The sequence below is a fragment of the Syngnathus leptorhynchus genome, chromosome 1 (genome assembly GCF_054491065.1).
Source record: "Syngnathus leptorhynchus isolate UIUO chromosome 1, UIUO_Slep, whole genome shotgun sequence".
Taxonomy (NCBI): domain Eukaryota; kingdom Metazoa; phylum Chordata; class Actinopteri; order Syngnathiformes; family Syngnathidae; genus Syngnathus; species Syngnathus leptorhynchus.
The window spans coordinates 19,801,668-19,820,747 of record NC_141195.1 but is presented as its reverse complement, the minus strand read 5'-3'; the positions used below and the strand labels follow the sequence as shown (position 1 = coordinate 19,820,747).

At 39.9% G+C, this 19,080-nt stretch overlaps 2 protein-coding genes across 4 annotated transcripts; one reads left to right on the top strand and one right to left on the bottom strand.

Moving 5' to 3' along the window:
- The first annotated feature begins 889 nt into the window (after positions 1-889).
- Positions 890-15,581, top strand: mmadhca (metabolism of cobalamin associated Da). Of its 3 annotated transcripts, none has more exons than XM_085925285.1 (8): positions 890-987; positions 12,430-12,482; positions 12,753-12,894; positions 13,295-13,512; positions 13,790-13,895; positions 13,985-14,100; positions 14,320-14,406; positions 15,024-15,581. In XM_085925285.1, exons 2-8 carry the CDS (start codon positions 12,471-12,473, stop codon positions 15,243-15,245), a joined length of 903 nt encoding a protein of 300 aa, XP_085781411.1. In that variant the 5' UTR covers positions 890-987; positions 12,430-12,470; the 3' UTR covers positions 15,246-15,581. The 3 variants fall into 3 exon arrangements, with proteins under 3 accessions (XP_085781411.1, XP_085781282.1, XP_085781357.1); XM_085925156.1 differs by lacking the exon at positions 890-987 and adding an exon at positions 11,932-11,999; XM_085925231.1 differs by lacking the exon at positions 890-987 and adding an exon at positions 12,068-12,229.
- Positions 14,574-17,685, bottom strand: LOC147062553 (uncharacterized). Its single transcript, XM_085925031.1, has 4 exons — positions 17,458-17,685; positions 16,896-17,005; positions 16,670-16,816; positions 14,574-16,577 (listed from the first exon to the last, which is right to left on the bottom strand). The coding sequence occupies exons 1-4, from the start codon at positions 17,500-17,502 to the stop codon at positions 15,635-15,637; spliced, it is 1,245 nt and encodes a 414-aa protein (XP_085781157.1). The 5' UTR covers positions 17,503-17,685; the 3' UTR covers positions 14,574-15,634.
- Positions 17,686-19,080: the final 1,395 nt, after the last annotated feature.

Sequence of the window (19,080 nt, the reverse complement as noted above, 5' to 3'; positions counted from 1 at the left end):
ACACAATGGATTTAAATAGAGTCAAACCTGCCTGTGCTGCAAGTTGAAGAGTCAAAACTAAAAAGTCAAAGTGACGTCATTGGAATTTTCCAACTGATAAAAGAAAAGAAACATTTGTGGTTCTTGTCTTAGCCTGTCACATTTTTGAGGTTATACACAGGGTGGAGTAACTTTGGGATGTTCTACATATTGCAAAACGAGCTCGTGGGGTTTTTATGAAGGAGGGGGAAGTCAGGGCAGGAGGCTTAAAGGGCCAGTGAATTGTATCTTCTGCCAACAGCTAACACAACATGTACGTGTTTCATTTAAATCTTAACATTTGCTTTGTTTTGTTGATGTAAGAAGATATTGACAAAAAAACCCTCCACCTGATGCAATCGTGTAAAGTTTCTCGTATTTATTTGTCTGCCCCGTTTTCCCCCCCACCTGACAAACTCCTACTTCTCAGGCCTCATGTATGTGGTGAGATCACTGCCTAAAAGTGTCATCTTACAGCGTAGGGGGGGAACTCTGCATGCATTCCGCCTTATTAATGTAGTTTTATTTTTTGCTGCACAGCTCTTGGTTAAGTTTGAGTCATTCAGATATTCTTAGATTTGGATTATAAATTTGACAAAAATCCCAACCTCGGATTGGGAACTTGTAAACTACAAATTAAAATGTGTTAGTCTTTACTGGTTGTATTCCAACAAATTCATTAAAAGTGAATTTTAAAACGGGACAGGAAATAAATTCCTGCCCCGCTTTTGTGGTGATGCTTAAATAAACTGCACCTGTGCAATCAATAGGTTCATGTGATCAGGGAAAAAGAAAGCATTTCCTGTTAAAGGGGGAAAAAAAGTCTGAGCCAAATTGTGCATATTAACCTCATCATCCAGCATGTGCAAGTCTACACTTGTTTCTTGCCCTGATTGCAAAATCAATTCACAATGTACACTACAATTTATTGAAATCTGTCATCATCTTCCCGTGATTCCATACCTTCAGGTAAGGCAACATTATTTTTATAGGATATTTAAACGCATTTATAAACAACAAATTTAAAGATGTTTAAAAGCAAAGGAAAGAGTGAAGTTGATTATAAAAATGTTTAAAAAAATAAAATAAAATAAAAAGCAAAGGTATAGGAGAGCATATTTTGGAGCCTTCACCTCTGTTGGCAACTTATTCAGTTTGCGTGTATGGATAAGATTCAACTAGTCCACCTGGAGCATGTAACCTTTGTGTCTGGATATGTTTTTCAGCTGGTATATATATTTGATAAGGGCTCCTATTGAAAACATGTCTGTAATAAAAAATAAATAAAAAAAATAGCACATTTGATCTGTTATACATACTGTATTTGATGTAAGTTGATAATCAAGAGGAAGGGGCAGGAGTTTTCATTTTTACACGCAAATTGATTCATTGCACACCATTGGCAACCATGAAACGTGTTGGTTCTGTATGCAGCAGTAGCCTACCTTTCTGTTCTGTTGTCTATATTTTAGGCATGGTTTAATATTTACAACAAAAGCTGTGAAAGGTAGTAAAATAACTGATGTGTTTCATAACTTGAACAAACATCAACAGTGTTTGGCGCTCCTTTTCGAAACAACAAGAATCACATTGTTGATGTTTGGATTTCCCATGTTTCGGTTCTACGCAGACATAACGAAAGCAAAAAAAAATGGCAGATGTTTGTTGTGTGGATGGGAAGATTTCTTTTTAATGTGTTCTACTTTTGAATTGTTTCAAATCATGTCAACATGCCAAGCTGTTCAAATTTTTCTCAGTTCCAAGAGGACAGAGTCCATTCCAAAAACCAGAGGAGCCTGTTGCTTTTGCAGTGCTTCATTAATATCTGGTATCGCGGTCACTTGGTTTAACTTCAGTTCTGCCTTCAAATGCTAAGTAAGTGGTCAGGAATTGTGGGATATGTATTTGCTGTGGCAAGCTGAATTGAAATGCACCATTTGTGGCTTAAACAATCCGCATTCCAATTCAAAGGCCTTCCCCAACTTTTCCTTCAAGAAACGCGAGAGCAGAAAAAGCAGGCCTCTCGCGCTTGTTTTGATTCGCACCAATCAGCTTAAGATGTCAAGCCAAGCACCCGGAGCCACCAGGAAACACACCCTAACACCCCTTCCCCCTCCGTCTCTCTCCTCTCCCGGAGTGTTGCTGAATCCCTGCTGTGCATTTTGTTTTGCCTGAATGCTGGCTCTATTTCATCTCATGTTGTGAAGAGACTTCTTCTGGCGGACTTTCTGCTTGTTTTCCTCCGATGAGCCCGCCAGTCATTAGAAATTCACCATGGGAAATCAAGTCCCTGCAATCCCGAGCCCACTTTACAGTAAACCGGGCCTCTTCCTTCTCTTTCTCTTTAAACTTCAAGCCGAGTTGCTCGACAGCCAAAAGCAATTAGGCCCATAGGGAAGGTCACGGAGGACTCTGGGTCCTACAAGGTGGGGCCCCAAAATAAGTGAAAGTCAATTAAATTGAGGAGGAATGGTTGCTCTGCTATCGCTCTACACATTTCAAAGGAAGCACACGGGATTGTTCCAACCATCTGGAACGTTGCAGGATAATAAGGCTAAAATTCCCGACGGGTATTCCTGAACATCTTGTCTCATCCCATCGGGAAGCGGCTGAAAGATCGTTTGTAGGTCACACTTTAGATTTTATCTAACGGAAACAGAAAATAGAGTGTAAAAGCTATCCAGTCCAAAATCTCGCAGCTGCAAAATAATTCAAAATCCCTTTAGGCCATGAATAAGAAATGTGTGTGATTACGGACTTAATATGTAGTCATGCTCCAGAAACTCCGCTCGTTTCTTACAGCAGAAATGTGGGCTCAGCACAGCCAATGCTCATCTGCAGAAGATAATATTATTTCAAATGGACATATTATATTAAATTCACTTCTAATTCTTACAAATAATTTGGTGTCCAGACTGCCTAAGATTCCACAAGAAAGTAATTCTTCTATGTGCTGCATATATTTAAAAAAAAAAAAAAAGATGTCAGTTGTTTTGTTTACAATACATCTACACTTTGAGTTATTTATAAAATAATTTATTGATCGTTTTCTACTTGCCAGTTTACTACAGGAGTAATGACAGAGGTGTGGTGGCCACAGGGAATTTTGGGAAATTGCATTTCGGCTCAAGGTGGTCGCTTCACTTTGAGAATTGGAGAGTAATGCTCATTGCCGGGCATAATTTCAAGTTTTCCAATCATGTCGTTGAAAAGTATGGTGATGCTTCACCCTGCTTGTGAAAAGCACTAAAAGCACAAATTCACATTTAAATATTGATAGATTCATCTTAAAAACTGGACTTAAATCTTGCATCCTTTTCCTTCTGTCACTTTTTGGCCTCAGGCTGTCACTCACGTAGGTGAGCTTCAAAGGAAAAAAAAATGTCCGGATATGGAATATTGGGTTGCGTCAGTTTCGCTCAACATCCTGGATGGTCTTGTTCTAAAATAAATCCGATTAAGTACCTTGTCATAAATTGAGGGTTTTACTGCATCTCTCTTGTCTTTTATTATTCATTATCAGAGTATCCTTTGTAAATATTTAAAAAATCCAAAACATAATATTGTTAAAAACAACTAAAACAATATTCATATTTCTTTAAACAGCCATCCATCTGTATCTAAAAAGGTTTGAATTTCTCTTTTTTTTCCTTGATAGAGGACTTCAATTTGTTGTACTATTGAGTAAAGGGAAGGCAGCTTTTTTTTTTATTTTTATGTATATATATGTATATCTCCCAAGATATGACGATGCCTTTTTATTTTTTTGTAGGTTTTACAAAGTAGGTGCCCACTGGGAATGGTAAAGTAGTAAAACGGGCAGACACAGAAGCAACAGCTTGACTCCACGAAACATGACGGCGAGTTGTTGTGGCACCGCTTTGACAAATCTGAGACAATTGTTCCACACCAGTGGAGACCCAGATCTGTCACATCTATGTTGCTATTTTTTTGGAGAACACTTATATTTTCAAATTTCATGGCAGCAGCATTGCCCTCTTATGGCTGAGCAGTTCTTTCTCTGCGCAAAAATTCCTTGTCAGGTTGGGTAAGCATGATTTGCTCGCGAGCACTCAAACCAGGGGCGCCTCCGGAAATTTCTCATAGAAATGGCCAGATGGGGACACATAAATTGTTAGGGTGGCATACGAATACTAAAAGACATTTTTATGGGTTGTCTAACAGGGGGGCGGGCGTCGGTGTCTTGTTATAATTTCAGGGCACACAATGAAAAAATGTCACCCTAAAAGCTTTTTTTTTAAGAAAAACTACTAGTACATATAATAAGATTTCAAGAAGGGCTAATTATTTCTTCACAAATTTATTACGATTTAAAATTTCTTGGCTTGTGCATGACACTTTCCAAATAAATACAGTGATGTTACATTGACTGTCAGACAGTAGTTAGCATTTATTTTGCATGAGCACTTGCCAGTTATTTGTTACACCTAATGTAGTATATACTTACTCTCTTGGACGATAGAGACACCAAGTGGACGACTTGTGCTTGTTACCAGATTTTAGTTGTTACCGCTTTTCTGAATGACTTTCAAGCGATGCTGTTACAAGTTTCCCTCTTTTCGGTGTAAAACCACATCTCTGAGAGACTAATACAGGCTCACAGTATCCTCCCGTCGCTCCAAACATAAACCAACAACACGACGTGGCAGTATAATCCAAGTGAATCAAACAAAGATTTTCAAAGCATACTGCAAAATCTATCCAGTGCTCGGTTAATGTGGGTTAATTCGAGAAACCATAAATTGCGACATGGATATTATGGTTTTTAAAATAACAGTAACGTTTGTAAAAATCGTGTCCCTCCCACTTTGTTATGAATGATGGCATGCGCACAGACTAACAGTAAACATTGAGTTCTACAAGCATTTGTTTTATTGTGTAATGTAATAATAAGTTCCAAAAATGTTAGTTTATATTTATTGTAAACAAATCAACTCGTTTGAAATGGACATTTGGTATGAAAAGCATAACTGCCGCGAATGCAATCTATTTCACCCAGTGGCTGTGAGATGTCCAGCAAATTTTCAGGGGTGGCCATGGCCACCCTTGGCCCTCCCTTAGTGACGCCCCTGACTCAAATGCAGTATTACATACGTACGTGTAAGATTAAACCAGAGTGAGGTTCTGAATTTAAATATTGGCTCCAGCCTTCATGTTTGGAATGTGCAGGCTTTGTGGGTTTCTTCCTCCCAGTATTTTCATTGGGGTCAACATTATGTGAAATGTCATGACCAAATAGTGATTTAAGGATTTTTTAAAAGTATATTCCAGTCCACTCTGTCAGTAAAATAATTTAAGAGGCTTTCTGCTGTAATGTTTTGACATTTTAGTCCTGCAGAGAACCCAATACACGTTACTTGAAGCGTACCCAACATTTACAGTATAAAAGCTTTCCAACTCGCTGCATGAGTGTAATCCAGCAGCAATTGTCAGAAATACTCAACTCTTTCTGTATTCTGGCAGACGAGCAGCGTTTTGCGCCTAGCCAAAGGAAAAATGACCGGCCGTCATGATGTGACCCATAAACACAATGACTAGTGTGGCTTGCATGTGGGCAGGTGTTGTCGCCACGCAGGTTGTTAGAGGCAAAATGATGACCGGCTGCCCCAAGGAGTGATGCTGCTGATGCATGTGGACAGGACTGTCACTGCTGTCGCTCCCTGTGAACATTTGGAGGAAGAAAACAAGAAATCCTTCTTTTGACATTCAGCATAGTAATGGCTATTTTCATTGATGTATTTTTAAATTAGGATGCATGATGACCTTGAGTGCCCTGAAAAGTGCCAATAAATAAAATGAATCATCATTATGACATGTAGAGAAAAGAAAAAAACACTATATATTGATGCATCATCATAATTGTCTAAAAAGACTAGGCCAACAATTGATTTTAGATTTCAAATTATTGTTTGTGGAAGGAACAAAATTGCAATCTTAAAATCACATTTTTACATGAATATTTGGACTGCAAAAAAAAATATGCATTCATGTTTTACAGTATATAATCCAATCAATATGGTTTTTAGTGGATGAAACATCAGGATTAATGTGACCATGGCAAATTACAGATATTTTTATGCGACAACCGGAAAGGTGTTGCTGAGGCCTTCGGCTGCCGTTTTTCCAGTGCTGCGTGTCACAACAGTGTAGTCTCACAATGACACACATGTAGCTGACATGTGAAATATGCCTTTGTGGGACCTCATTATGCAGCAATAGGTGTCACCGCTCATCACAACAGTGTCACTTGTAGCCTGAAGCTATTTCGTGAGGAATAGAAAGCTCATCATGTATGCAGAGCTTGGAAGTAATGAAGTACAGGACATTTGTTACTCTTCTTATGTCATGTGGTAGAAGATGCACACTGATAATAAAACGAGATATGCAGCGAGAGATAGAGGTCAGTTATCTTGGGCAAAGTCAGTAAAAAAAAGCTACAGGGTAACTAACGGAGTGCAGCTCAACAGCAAGCTGCCTGCAAGCATGCGACGATTCACCTCTATCTGTCAGACGCCTTAAGTTGTAGTTTTTTTTCTATTTATGTATGTTCAGTGGAAAAGTGCAAGGCAGCAGGGAAGATATACAGGCAGAGGTTTAATACAATATGTTTGAATAGTGCAACGTCTCCCTTGTTGCCGTGAGCAAGGGACAAAGAAAAGCACTCTCGCTGGAATCAAAGTGCTTACCCGTCGAAGCAAATGCATCCACGGGGGAACTGGTTCGTGTTTTTCCCATTACCGGAAGATACGACAAGTGCTGATGGTGGAGCTTTTGGCCAAATCTGTTTTTGTCACAAGCAATCCAGATGTTATTCCTGATTTCATGCTTTTTCTTTACCTTTCATTGTCATCTGTGTTTTGGGTGAGCTGAAGGCTTCACTGGTGACCTTGACCTTATGGTGTTAGAACAATATGCAAAATACTTTTCTAGAATTGGAGGACAAATGAGGCACCAACCTTTGTGAAAAATTGAGCATTTATTTTGTAAGTCACTTTGGAGATGGGAGGTGTGGTAATTCTCTTCTGGAATGACTTCTAAAATGTTTATGACCATTTGAAAATCCTACCAAAGTCATTAAATACTGTAAATGACATGTTCTCTCAAGAATGTGTATGGAGCCCTGGAAATATGCTGAACTTGCGATTGCAACCGTCCTCTTCATCCTTTTAAAAAGACAACTGTCACCAGGCTTGACAATGTGCTGTGCAAGCTAGTTTACCTCTGGGTTATGCAGGCTGTCACTGTGGTGAACTCTACAATAGTGTATTTGCTATCATTGCTTATGTGCCCCATGTTTTGAGAAATGTTGTTACGTTTCGGAAATACAGAGACCACCAGTGGAAGCGACACTTCTTTTCAAGCTTCTCTGACCTTGAGGGAATCTTTGTTGAATGACCTGGCAATTGCGCATCTTTGCTTTTGTGTTTATCTCCTGATGGCATCACAACTGCAGCTGTCCATCAAACTGCAAGGACGACTGTAGCATGGGCATTACTAGCATTCATTCATCTGGCTTTTCTTCTAAAATATCTCAATTTTCTACACGATTCTTCATGCAATTCGAATGTAATGAATATTTTGAATATTTCCCTGCAGGTGAAGATGCAGATTTAAAATGCACAAGGCTGCTGGGTTGGAAGAAGATTCAAGTGGATAAACCTATTGATTTAGACAGAAAGCAGAAGGGGAACTATTGATTGAGTAAAGAGCCCTTTTTGTTTGGCTCCATAGTACAACAAATTTGTTAGACTGATAGCCAATGTAAGATTAATGACACAGTTGCTCTAAATTAGCAGTTTTTAATTACTGTGACAAAATTATTTTACGTTCTGTAAGCCGAGGGTATCTATCATCTTAAATTTAGGTGTAAAATGGTGAATTAAGTTTGAAATTCATCATTTCTTTGCAAATCATATACATAATAGAAATTTGTTTTTGTTTGTTTGCTAATTTGATTTTTTTATAACGTGAATGAGTGATTAACTAAAACACCAACAACTAAAGGCTTTCTACCTGATGACCCTGAACAGGATAAGTGGAACAGAAAATAGATAGATGGAAATGTCTTTCCAGATACACAATAGGCTATGTTTGGACACTAGTACTAAATAAAATGGTAGACAGAACATAGTGAATTGACCTTTTTTGTGCAATGAAAAATAAAACCAAAATTTAAAACAAAATAATCATCTTTTGCCACAATTATTGTGACCTAAAATCTGTTTGACCCGAAAGACAAAAAAGTTGACATATGTACAAAGGTGTGTGGACTCTTTATATCTACTGAATAAGATCGTTCAGACTTTCTACAACATGTAAAGATAGTGAAATATGATTTTGGGGGGGGTAATGCTATATGAAATGGGTTTTTTTTTTTTTTTAACTTGACAAAATGTATCCAAGTTATTTAAAAAAAATTTTACTTGGCTAAATGTATCCAATGTAAGACAGACTAGATTTTTGGATTGAAGCTGTTTTGTAAAGGATGCCCAATAAAGTCAAAATAGTTACAAGTGACCTTATCCATGATGATTTGTGCCGTGTAGTACATGAGTAATTTTAGAATGTGAGTCTAGTCCGTTATGAATGAGTGAATAAACACGAGGCATACGCTGCACCAAAACACCAAGAAATAGATTTACCATGAAAAGAACGCGGAGCAGCATCACTATGCATGCCAGATGAGGGGTGATGTTCTTGCCACCTGTCATGACAAACAGCTGCAGGGTGTGCAAAAGAGCACACAGACAACTGATGTTAACGTGACCAGATAAGAGATAATGCTCGAAATTAGGTCATTGCTCGTCCGGGTAGTTGGTCCCGTCTGATGGTGAGAGGTCCGCTCCTCTCACCTTGGCTTGCTCCACAGCTGCTGTAAACACAAAAAGACTCACAGCCTGTGCTCATTCTCTTTGTGTGAGGTGAGCCGCTTCGGTCGATGTTAATTAACACTGGCTCGTGACTTTAAGGTTAAAGTGGGGGGGGGTTATATTATAAGTGCAAGTGCCAAATTCCGGATTAACAAGAGCAAGAGTAAGATCTTTCAGCTCTTTCTCGGCTCTTTGTTATTTTTCAATTAATAGTAAGATTTTAGATGCGACAAAAGTAAACATAGAGAATAAAAGGTCAAACGTGTGTGTTTTGTTGTGTTCTTGCATGTTCTGTCTCTATCATGCAACCATTGGTCATCTGATTATTGTACTCAAAGGTGTTGTTGCCTCTCGGCGTGGTATCAAGCTGGTGTGTTTAAGCCAAGCGTGAGGAGTTGAATCAGCCTCGAGGGCCTGTTGCACTATGACTCTCGATTTTGGAGCATCTCCAGCTGTCTGGTAACATTACCACATTCTACTGTGTAATTACACTCGTCCTTTTTTTTTTCTTCAGGCTCATTTTTAATTGTTTTACCTCCTTGGTGCTGTGCAGGGGTGTTTCATGTACGAACGTGATTGGTCTATTGAACCATCGGACAACCCTCACATTGCGTTAGCACTTGAGTGTGCAATAGGGCAGGGTTTTAGAGAGTAACTGCGAAGATGATGTCATCAAAGATATTTTTCCAATGATAACTGTCATGATTTAATGTATTTCTGTGAGGACATCTGCAATGAAGCTTTCTTTGCTTTTACATTTTATTGAACATATGTGCTAATTTGTGTTTTTCGAGACACAACCTGTCGTTTGGATGATTTTGTTGTTTTGACTTGTGAGCAAAATTTCGAGATATGGAATTTGGACAGTTGGAGTGAACAACAAGAAGCACTTTGGAAAATAGTAAACAATTCTTCTTAAAAAAAAAAAGAGGCTTCACCGCCGGTTGAAGTTTACTGTTTAATAAAGAATAAATTAAACATGTTTACAAGTTGTGTATTTATATGATAATAATGTATTGATATTGAAATATATCTGTTCTCGTCATTTTTACTGTGGTCAATGATTTTTGAGACACACTTCTTAAATGGCTATCTTTCTGTTTCCCATCATAACAACATGCTCTATGGTTTGAATTTGCGATTGGAGATATCAAACGGGTTTAACGTCAGCCTTGACCATTTTCAGATGAGTGGAAAAAGATTCAACTTACCCACATCACAGGATAAACCTCCAGATAATAAAGATGCTAAAACTGTCCCTGCACAATTTGTTCCTCCGCACTCCCTGATGTCGATTATTTCTCTTTGATTCTTTTAATTTTTGTATCCACACACAGACGTTATTTCTCTTTGATGTCTTGTACCAATAGGATTGCTCAAGTCTGCTTCACCAATACATAAATACGGCCAGAGTTTCAACTCGCTGTGATCGTGACTTTATTTTTACTATTTCAAAAATACTCATACGATGTCAGAGAGACATCCTATTACCAAATGTATGTACCCCATTGTACTGAAAAAAAAAAGTGACTTATAGTTCAGGGAGGATTTATTTCTAAGTGCTCACTGTTCCTTTTTTAATTCTTGAGGTTGAATTAATCCAAAATCAGCGATATGACCGGCTCAGCTCCAGAAAACATCTGAGTCATGATTGGTTATGACTGTGACCTGTCGACAGCAAGTGTATAAATGGCTACCCCCTGAGATGGATAAAAACTGGTGGATTTGTCACTTAAATCACATTTCACAAATGCAACATTAACCAGAACACTGTGTTTCGACTAGTTTGGCTGCAGAGACGATACTAGTACAATGAAAATTTGGATGTTGACTACCCCTTTAGGGTAAACATGAGAAAATATTTCTTTGCAATAGATGACAAAAAAGATGCATTCAAATCAATGTGTTTTGTGTTGTGCCATTAATTTGGAGGGTACTTCAGAGAACGTAGGGCACGAAAGCATCTAAGTGTGTTTTAGTGTTCTGCAAAAGTGATTAAAGATAATGTACTGTATATCTGAATTCAATGCTGACATTTGCACCTTCTATTAACAGGGAGCAGGAGAAACTACCATTACAGCATTTTTTTTTTTTTGGGATTCACAATATGTTAATGATGAGTGTCTTTCGGAAAAAGATGGAGTGCAGAATTAACTGTATACAGTAGTTCCAAATGTGCTATGACCTAGCTAGCAGCCGTCTGTTGGTGCTGAAACCATGGCAACAACCCCAGAGGCTCTTGATGCATATGCATGATTTGTAGAGTGCACATACACACTGCGAGTTCATTAGCAAACGCTGCCCTGAGGCTTCCAACTGAAGGGAAGGCCTCATCGCACAGTTCAACAGCTCTGATAGTACTCGGAGCGTTTTGGACTTCCCTGTATGAGCGTCAGGTGCAAGCACCTCCAGTCATATTTCGACATTTGTATCCTTTCTGCCACAGCTGTCATTGCCACATTTGGTGCAATGTAGCTTTCTGCAATTTTCAAGAGCAGAAACAGAGGCTAGGCTTTTTATTTCATTGCTGAAATCAACTCGTTTTTTTAACAGTATGCTTTGATCAGAGTGGCTCGGTGGAGCACTGGTTAGCCGTCCGCCTCACAGTTGGGAGGGTGCGGGTTTGATTCCACCTCTGGCCCCTCCCTGTGTGGAGTTTACATGTTCTCCTCGTGTCTGCGTGGGTTTTCTCCGGGTACTCCGGTTTCCTCTCACATCCCCAAAATATGCTTGGTAGGCTGATTGAGCACTCCAAATTGCCCCTAGGCGTGAGTGCGAGTGCGGATGGTTGTTCGCCTCTGTGCGCCCTGTGATTGGCTGGCAACCGGTTCAGGGTGTCTCCCTGCCTACTGCCCGATGACTGCTGAGATAGACTCCAGCACGTCTGCGACCCCCGTGGGGACAAGTGGTATAGAAAATGGATGGATAAACATAAAACTCAACTCCTACACCATCTCCATCCAGAATTATATTTTCTTTGCTGCCATCTTGTGGTAGGTTTGACAGCTGACGCCGCTCGAACAGTGCGTGCGCCGCAGGTCCTTAGTTGCTTTCCGTAGTTGTTTTGCGAAGGTCGTACGCTAAGACCAGGTAAGAACACTGTGTACTTTATTCTTTTATTCAATTATTTAGTGCAGAGATAGCACAGTGTGTTGTACAACATTAAAAATGAGTGTGTCTCCGGTCATGCGTTCTAAACTTGAATTACATACTGAGACGATTAAAATGGGGAAATGTCAAAACAAGATCAGCTGATTCGCCATCGATTTTTTCTTCTTCTTCCAAATCTCCAACGCCATTAGACGCTGTCCATCGAAGTTGTAAGACTTGTAAAATTAAAGTTGTTTTCACCTGCGTAAAATTCAATACATACGTAAACACAATTGCGTCAGCTACTGTGGGCGTGTGTGTGTTGTAACGAACCTTAGCTAGCATCTCCAGTTAGCTCCAACTTTCACTTGCTAAATGACTCGTGTATGCTGTTATACGTCGATTGCATTACATTTTTGTTTTCGACCAGGTCAGACGGTTTATAAAGAAGGCAGAAGTTAACTCCCAGCGATGCCCAGCACCGTAAGTGACAAATTTGTAGCTTCTCGTAAATGTGTTAACTACCATCCGGTTAGCATGAAATGTGACCCGAGGTGATGTTACTGAAGTCGTTTGTTTATTTAGAGCTTATCGTTAGACGTGCGAACAGAAATCAGCATATATAAACACGATCATTGATTTCCATTTACTGTCAAACTAAGCCTGAGTTGAACCAGCAAGAAAAATGCATAACTGTGCAGTGTTTTTCTACGATGAAGTCACCATTAATGTGATGCTTCTGGTACTTTGTAGGTCTTGTGTGGTGGAGGCCGGCTGGTCCGATCTCAGACCCTAGGTCGGCAAATATTAGCGGCTCTGAAGGTGTCCAGAGTCAGAACTTTTTCTACTGCAAATCCAGATGAACCTTACATATCTGTATCGCATACAGATTCAGGTATGCTTCTAAATATTGAACTTTTTTTTTTTTTTTCAGCTAATGACCCCTTTTTGAATGTTTAAAATATTGTGTATTTTCAAATGTATTAATTTGCACATTAGTGGGGGAAAAGTAAAGAATAATTGATTTTGAAGTTGTCATGTAATCCTGTCTTACAAAGTCTAAAATAAAACAAAAAGTGAAATGTAAGGCCTTACATTTTTCTACGTGTTGAAAACTACCTATCCCATTGCATGTCCACTAGGCTACCAACTTTCCATGCAGTGTCATGTCAACTGTTTCAATTTTTCAATGACTGATTCAATAAATGACTTGTGTTGAGAATATCAGAGAATTGGAATGTTTCTAGCGATTCACCGTGTTGGTCTTAAATTTATATGCATAAATGTCTCTGCAGGCCCGAGGACTGTGTGGCCCGATGAAAACATGGGACCTTTTGGACCTCAGGACCAACGCTTCCAGTTACCAGGCAATGTGGGGTTTGACAGCCATCTGGACGGCGTGGAAGAAAAGAAGGAATTGCCAATCGGCAGGACTTTGCCTGATGTGCTAACGGCCCCGTGCAGTACAGAAAGACAACAGTTCATCCTAGCCCAGTTTGTTCATGAATTTCAGGTTAGAATCATTAATGGGTCGAATTTGCCATGAATTCACATCAGTTATCACGATGTGAGGGGCGCCCTTTGTAAACCTTCTACTAGATCTAATATTGGGCCAATTTTCACCACTTTCACTACATTTAGTAAATGAGAGGTCATTGTTCTTCAAAAGGTCACATGTTCTTTAAGTTTGGCTAATTTAAACCTGCAAACAACCTGAATTTGAAACAAATGTTTCCTTCTGTCTATCAGCACTTGCATTGAAACTTTGCTCTGCTTGTGCTGCTCATTAGGGGAAACTGGGCCCCATATCCAAACGCCTCCACAAAGCTGAGCAGTACTTTAATCAAACAGACACAGATTGCTCCATAAGTTCCTGTCCTGAGCTGTTAAGGAAAGGTGAGCGCTGCTTCTATTTGAGATTTACCGAATTAGTTCAGCTAAAATGCTGGTACATCAATTCAACGATAGAATATTTGTGTTGTCAGATTTGGAGCGCTTGTTCCCGACAGTGCCAAACACTTCCATCACAGTTGTGACGGTCTCGCAAAGGAGCGGTCGCCGCAAGGGGGCGGAGCCAGACAGAGAGCAGCTACTGAGCAAAGTGAGTCTTGAGGGTTTGTGTGGAACTTTTAAGGTGAATCAACGTTTTTGACCTCAATTGAGTCTTAGCTGGTGCTTTACGCTAGCCTGACCGGGACAATACAAATTTCATAAGTAAATACGATGAAGTCAACACGTTGCTTTTTTTAACATTCAACATTTTGAGGTTTATCTATGAGACGTCTGAGGAGATTCTCACTGTCCTTTGTCATCTCTGCAGTTTATGACGGGTGCTAAGGAGATGTGTTTTGCACTGTGGACCGCAGGCTACTGGGCTGACTTTATCGATCCGACAACAGGAGAACCTGTGAGTTCTTTCGCTGCATTATGTTCTGTAACCATGTAGACACTTGCATAAGCTAAAGAGCTAAATCTGAATAAAAAATATATTTTAATTACCTGATTAAGATAACTGAGCGGAAAACAACCATCATGTAGACACTTGCACAAGCTAACGAGCAAAATCTGAATAAAAAATATATTTTAATTACCTGATTAAGATACCTGAGTGGAAAAAACAATATATGGTGCGGTCCTGTTCCAGCCCACTGCAAACTACGTCAGACATTATTGTTACATGAATACAGCACCTCTTTGAATGAGTGAATCATGTCAGACATTATTGTTAAATGGATACAGCACCTCTTTGAATGAGTGAATCGCAATTGGCTATCTTTGTAAAAACTGAATTGTTCTTATGTTACATTTAAATAGATAGTGTGCCCATTGAGGAAGCGTCCCTAATATTAGGGATGATAAATATATTGAGCAAGACAGAATGAGGCACTATAATAACGTTCTTACCTAATTGTCGTTGACATTGCATTGGCAATGAAGGGCATCGTTGTACGGGGATCAGTTTCTTAACCCTGTTCTTTTTATTTCAAATACGTGGTCATTGCTATCTTTTTCTTTTTCCAACAGTTCTTTGCATCCCCGCTTAGTTCAAGCGCGGGACAAGCAGGAAAGGAGCCACGGCATTCCGGCTTCCGCATCGAGATGTCGGGCTCCTGCACGGTTATCCAACACATTCTGAGAGGAACTCCTCAGTTTGTGGGCACAGTATTCACCAACGCGCCGACCCACAGCGGCGCCGTCACACGACTACAAGGACTCTCACATGAATTGGACGATGAGGCTGAATAGTTTTCATGGTTCTGCGAGTCAATCCGATGTTGTGAAAAGGCTTGGCTAAGGAGAGCGCGTGTGGTTTTTATTTGTCTATATGTAAAGTGCGTGTACCACACTGCGGCCAAGCAAAGCGGACCGGAATGATCCGCAGCAGCTCTGTGCTGGCCCCGCAACCGCCCCGCACTGCCTCCCCACACCTGTACTGTCGCACGGAAATGTCAGCAGACAGGGTGTGACTTCTCGAGGATACAGTCAGCCCTAATCCTCAGCAATCTCACTAAGTATTTATGGATTCAGATGCTGACTCAATAAAGTGATGTCAGGCTACCCCCTGATAAGCATTCCTGTTTTTTTGCTTTTCTCTCTGGAAGCATCATTTAGAAATCTTCCATCTTGGTCCTATGTCAGCATTCACTGGTGTTGGCAAGAGCCAGCAAGCTAGCCTGTCCATGTTCACCGGCCAGAGAGACTTTAGCGGTCCTTTTCCTAAAAAAAGATTTAACTGTAGAAAAAAAGTCCTTCTTTTTTGGTGACTGGAGATGGTTTTTCAAAGTCCTAGCAAGAGCTTCTACAAATACAAGTTGACAGCACACCATTGAAAAATAGAGACGCTCCTTCGATCCAAATTCCTGACAGAGGTCCTTGTAGATGTCAATGTGGAAGTCGCCTATGTTCTGTGGGTGGTTTGGACGTGTTTCGACTACAGTGCTCTTTAGCCTGGCTAACATCCAGTCAATGTCCATCTCCAGGACCGATTTGGCGTTCGAGTGAGCAATATGGTCCATCAGCTTCCACAAGAACACAGTACAAAATATATTTTCTTTCTTTGTCCATGTTTCTGCTGGCGGATGAAGACAAATGTTTCCAGTCTTTGTGTGCACCTCAATGGGCTTCTGAACGTGAAGGTGCTTCTCTGCCTTCCCCGGGGCTTGTACCGGAGTGGGAAGAGGAGCCACCAGCACGTTGGTTACATCTTCCGACGAATCGCTGTCTGGGCAGTTCTCTTCGAATCCATAGCGACGCGCCACCCTCATATTTTCCAGGCAGTCTCTGAGAACCGTGATTGATTGTAATGCAATTTCACCTATTTCAGACACTTGATGAGGCACGTCCAGGTTTGGCGCCGAATCCAGCTGCAATGAGATTTCGGACAGTGCTGTGTTCACAGTGTTGGAAACCTTAGCAGCGACTAACTCCAGCAGGTGCTCGCCGCATTGAGACCTAATTTCATTGGCGTTGATTGTGTCTTTGAGAGCCAGCAGAAGCGAGTCCCAAATACATGCGTGGATATCATCCACGGTCACGCAGGAGTAGTTGAGCACCCGTTGCGGAGAGTCACAATCATTCCTACGAAGGAGAGAAAACACAATTGTCCAGATTTGACTTCTTTTCCCAGGATTGTGTTTATACTACGTGGTGGGTTGACGCAGGAGACTTACACTAGGAACTGGGCGTACTCTTCCACCTGAGGTAACACAACATTCAGCACCTCTTGGGAGATTTTGTATAGGATGCTTTGCCACATTTTCAACAGCACCATAAAGGCATTGCAATCAAAATGACCATATTCTATTAAGTCCCACGTCCTGCAGGGAGAATCAGAAGTTAGCCCACAGTTACAGTTCTGTCGGATGAATGACTTTATCTTTGGTATGGTTTACTTACTCAGTGGTTAAGCCATCTAGGTACAACTGTAATTCACTTTTGAAAAATTCAGTGGCGAGCAAGGGCATGTTTAAGTTGCTGCACCGCAGATATTTCGGTTCAATTGGGGACTAACAAGAGAAACAAAAGAATGACGTGAAATTACAACTATTATACATACACTCATCCTCACAAGAGATTTAGAAAAAAATAAATATGCCTTGAAAAAGATGACTTGGTTTTCATTGACATTCCTTCAATATGTTTCTTATAATTATTGATTTTTCAGTGGTGTAGCATTGCACAAGTGAAAGTATATACTTATAATCTTCATAAAACAGAAATGTTGTTATATAATTGGTTCGGCTCCACAATAAATGTCAGATTATGCACGTGGATCATATGCTGCTACCTGCACTTTACAACACCAGCCCACGATCGCCATGCTTTCAAATTTTCAATTTATCCTTTTACAAATGAGATCATCTTTAAGTTGAATTGAACAAGAAAAGTAACATTATCAAGGGGTGGGTGGAAAAAAAATCTTAGTATGCGGGATCACGTCAGTGTGTGATTTACTTACGTCATCGCTATGGGAGTGAGCAAACTGATCAGTCAGATAGTTCATTTTTGTTGACAGGGAATTCTGCGAAGCGATGCCCCCTGCCTTTCAAGGTGAGGTCTTTTGAAAGAAAGAAAAAAAAAACACATTTCACTGCCTCTCGTCAAGAAAACAAGTGAAACACTCCATCTCTGTAATTTGACGCGTTCCACCTTGACAATGGACGTGTTGCGTCTGAACTCGATACGTTTGTCACGTGACGTCACCTACCACTAAGTCTTTGCGCCCGCACGTACGCATTTAAATTCTTTACTGTATAAGTATTTAAGTTGCAGCGGTACGTTGAGATATCTCCTGAGCTTCCGTCACAACTTTTGTTTCACCTGCACACTGTGGTTTACTTGTTAGAGTTCCACGTATGGAATTTATCAATGGGGAATCTCCCTCATCGGGTTTGTAAAAGGCATATTTTCTTATAGGCCTTTCTATAAAAATGTTTACTGTTTGTTTCATGTTTAAATTCTGATCTTTGAATATTCTAGCAAAATTTAAATTGTTTTTCAGTATGCTGGGCAAGAGGAGAGAAAATAATATCCTTGACTCTTGAGTCACACTTTGTGAGCATGTTTTCTAAAAACCGAAATACAGTACAATGTAATCTTTTTTTATGGTACTGTTGGCCTTTTCTTGCGAAAAAAAAAAAGCTTTACGTCCATCTCCAGCTTGAGTTCGCTCCATTTTCAACATTCAGCTCTTTTCATTTGATCTCTGTGCACCTTTGGGGCATTCGTGCTTTGATTCAATGAGATGTCATTGAAATGGTTAACAGACTGTATGACCTGGTTTTTACCACTGAATTGAGATCAGTAGTTGTTTCAGATCAGCCTTTTAGGTGCCTTTTGATTCTTTTTCCACTTACATCCTCGGGCAATGTTCTGGATTGTTGTGCTGCCAATTCTTTTTTTTTTTTTTTTTTCGTTTACATGCCCCAATAAAAACAACATTGAATGCCCCAATAAATACTGCATTAAATAACTGTTGTGTCACAGATTATGGATCTCTGGAGTTTAATCTGGACAGTGGAGGCGTTACTTGTGAAATAAAGGATATAATAAATGAAGGAACTTTTTAAATCATTGTTTAATTGTTTGCACAACTAGAAAACTTGAGTTGAGTTCTCAAGGCCAGACTTCAATAAAGATTATTTATTGAGAATCAGAGAAAATCATTCTCAGAGCACTAAAGTAGCACACCTTAGCTCTAACTTTAAGATTTGTTATTGATGCTGGGTCTTCACTGGATTGTAAATATGATTTGAGGAGAGGGCAAGAGTGCAGGAATTAAATATAATGACTCCCTTTGACATCAGGCCACAGATAGAAACTCATGGCTAAAAAGAATCTGAAGGGGAATATTAAATATTCCATAGCCCTGGGAACAGAAGCTGACATTTGCAGAATGTGAGTGCAAAAACACAGCACAGACACATACGTATATAAATTTACTCTTTACGTTCAATTCTCATCATCATCATCATCATCATCATCATCATCATCATTATCATCATCATCATCATCATCATCATCATCAACTCATTCTATCGTCATAAATTACGCTGATCTGTATTATAGAGTGTTCTGATGT

Bases quoted from the DNA above. Each gene is read 5' to 3' on its own strand.
- mmadhca (XM_085925285.1), top strand. The intron at 13,513-13,789 runs GTTAGAATCATT...GCTGCTCATTAG, and splicing joins AGTTTGTTCATGAATTTCAG to GGGAAACTGGGCCCCATATC. The intron at 14,101-14,319 runs GTGAGTCTTGAG...TCATCTCTGCAG, and splicing joins GAGAGCAGCTACTGAGCAAA to TTTATGACGGGTGCTAAGGA.
- LOC147062553 (XM_085925031.1), bottom strand. From the start codon at position 17,502: ATGAACTATCTGACTGATCAGTTTGCTCACTCCCATAGCGATGAC. The intron at 17,006-17,457 runs GTAAGTAAATCA...TTCTCTTGTTAG, and splicing joins CTCACTCCCATAGCGATGAC to TCCCCAATTGAACCGAAATA. The intron at 16,817-16,895 runs GTAAGTAAACCA...TTCTCCCTGCAG, and splicing joins CTAGATGGCTTAACCACTGA to GACGTGGGACTTAATAGAAT.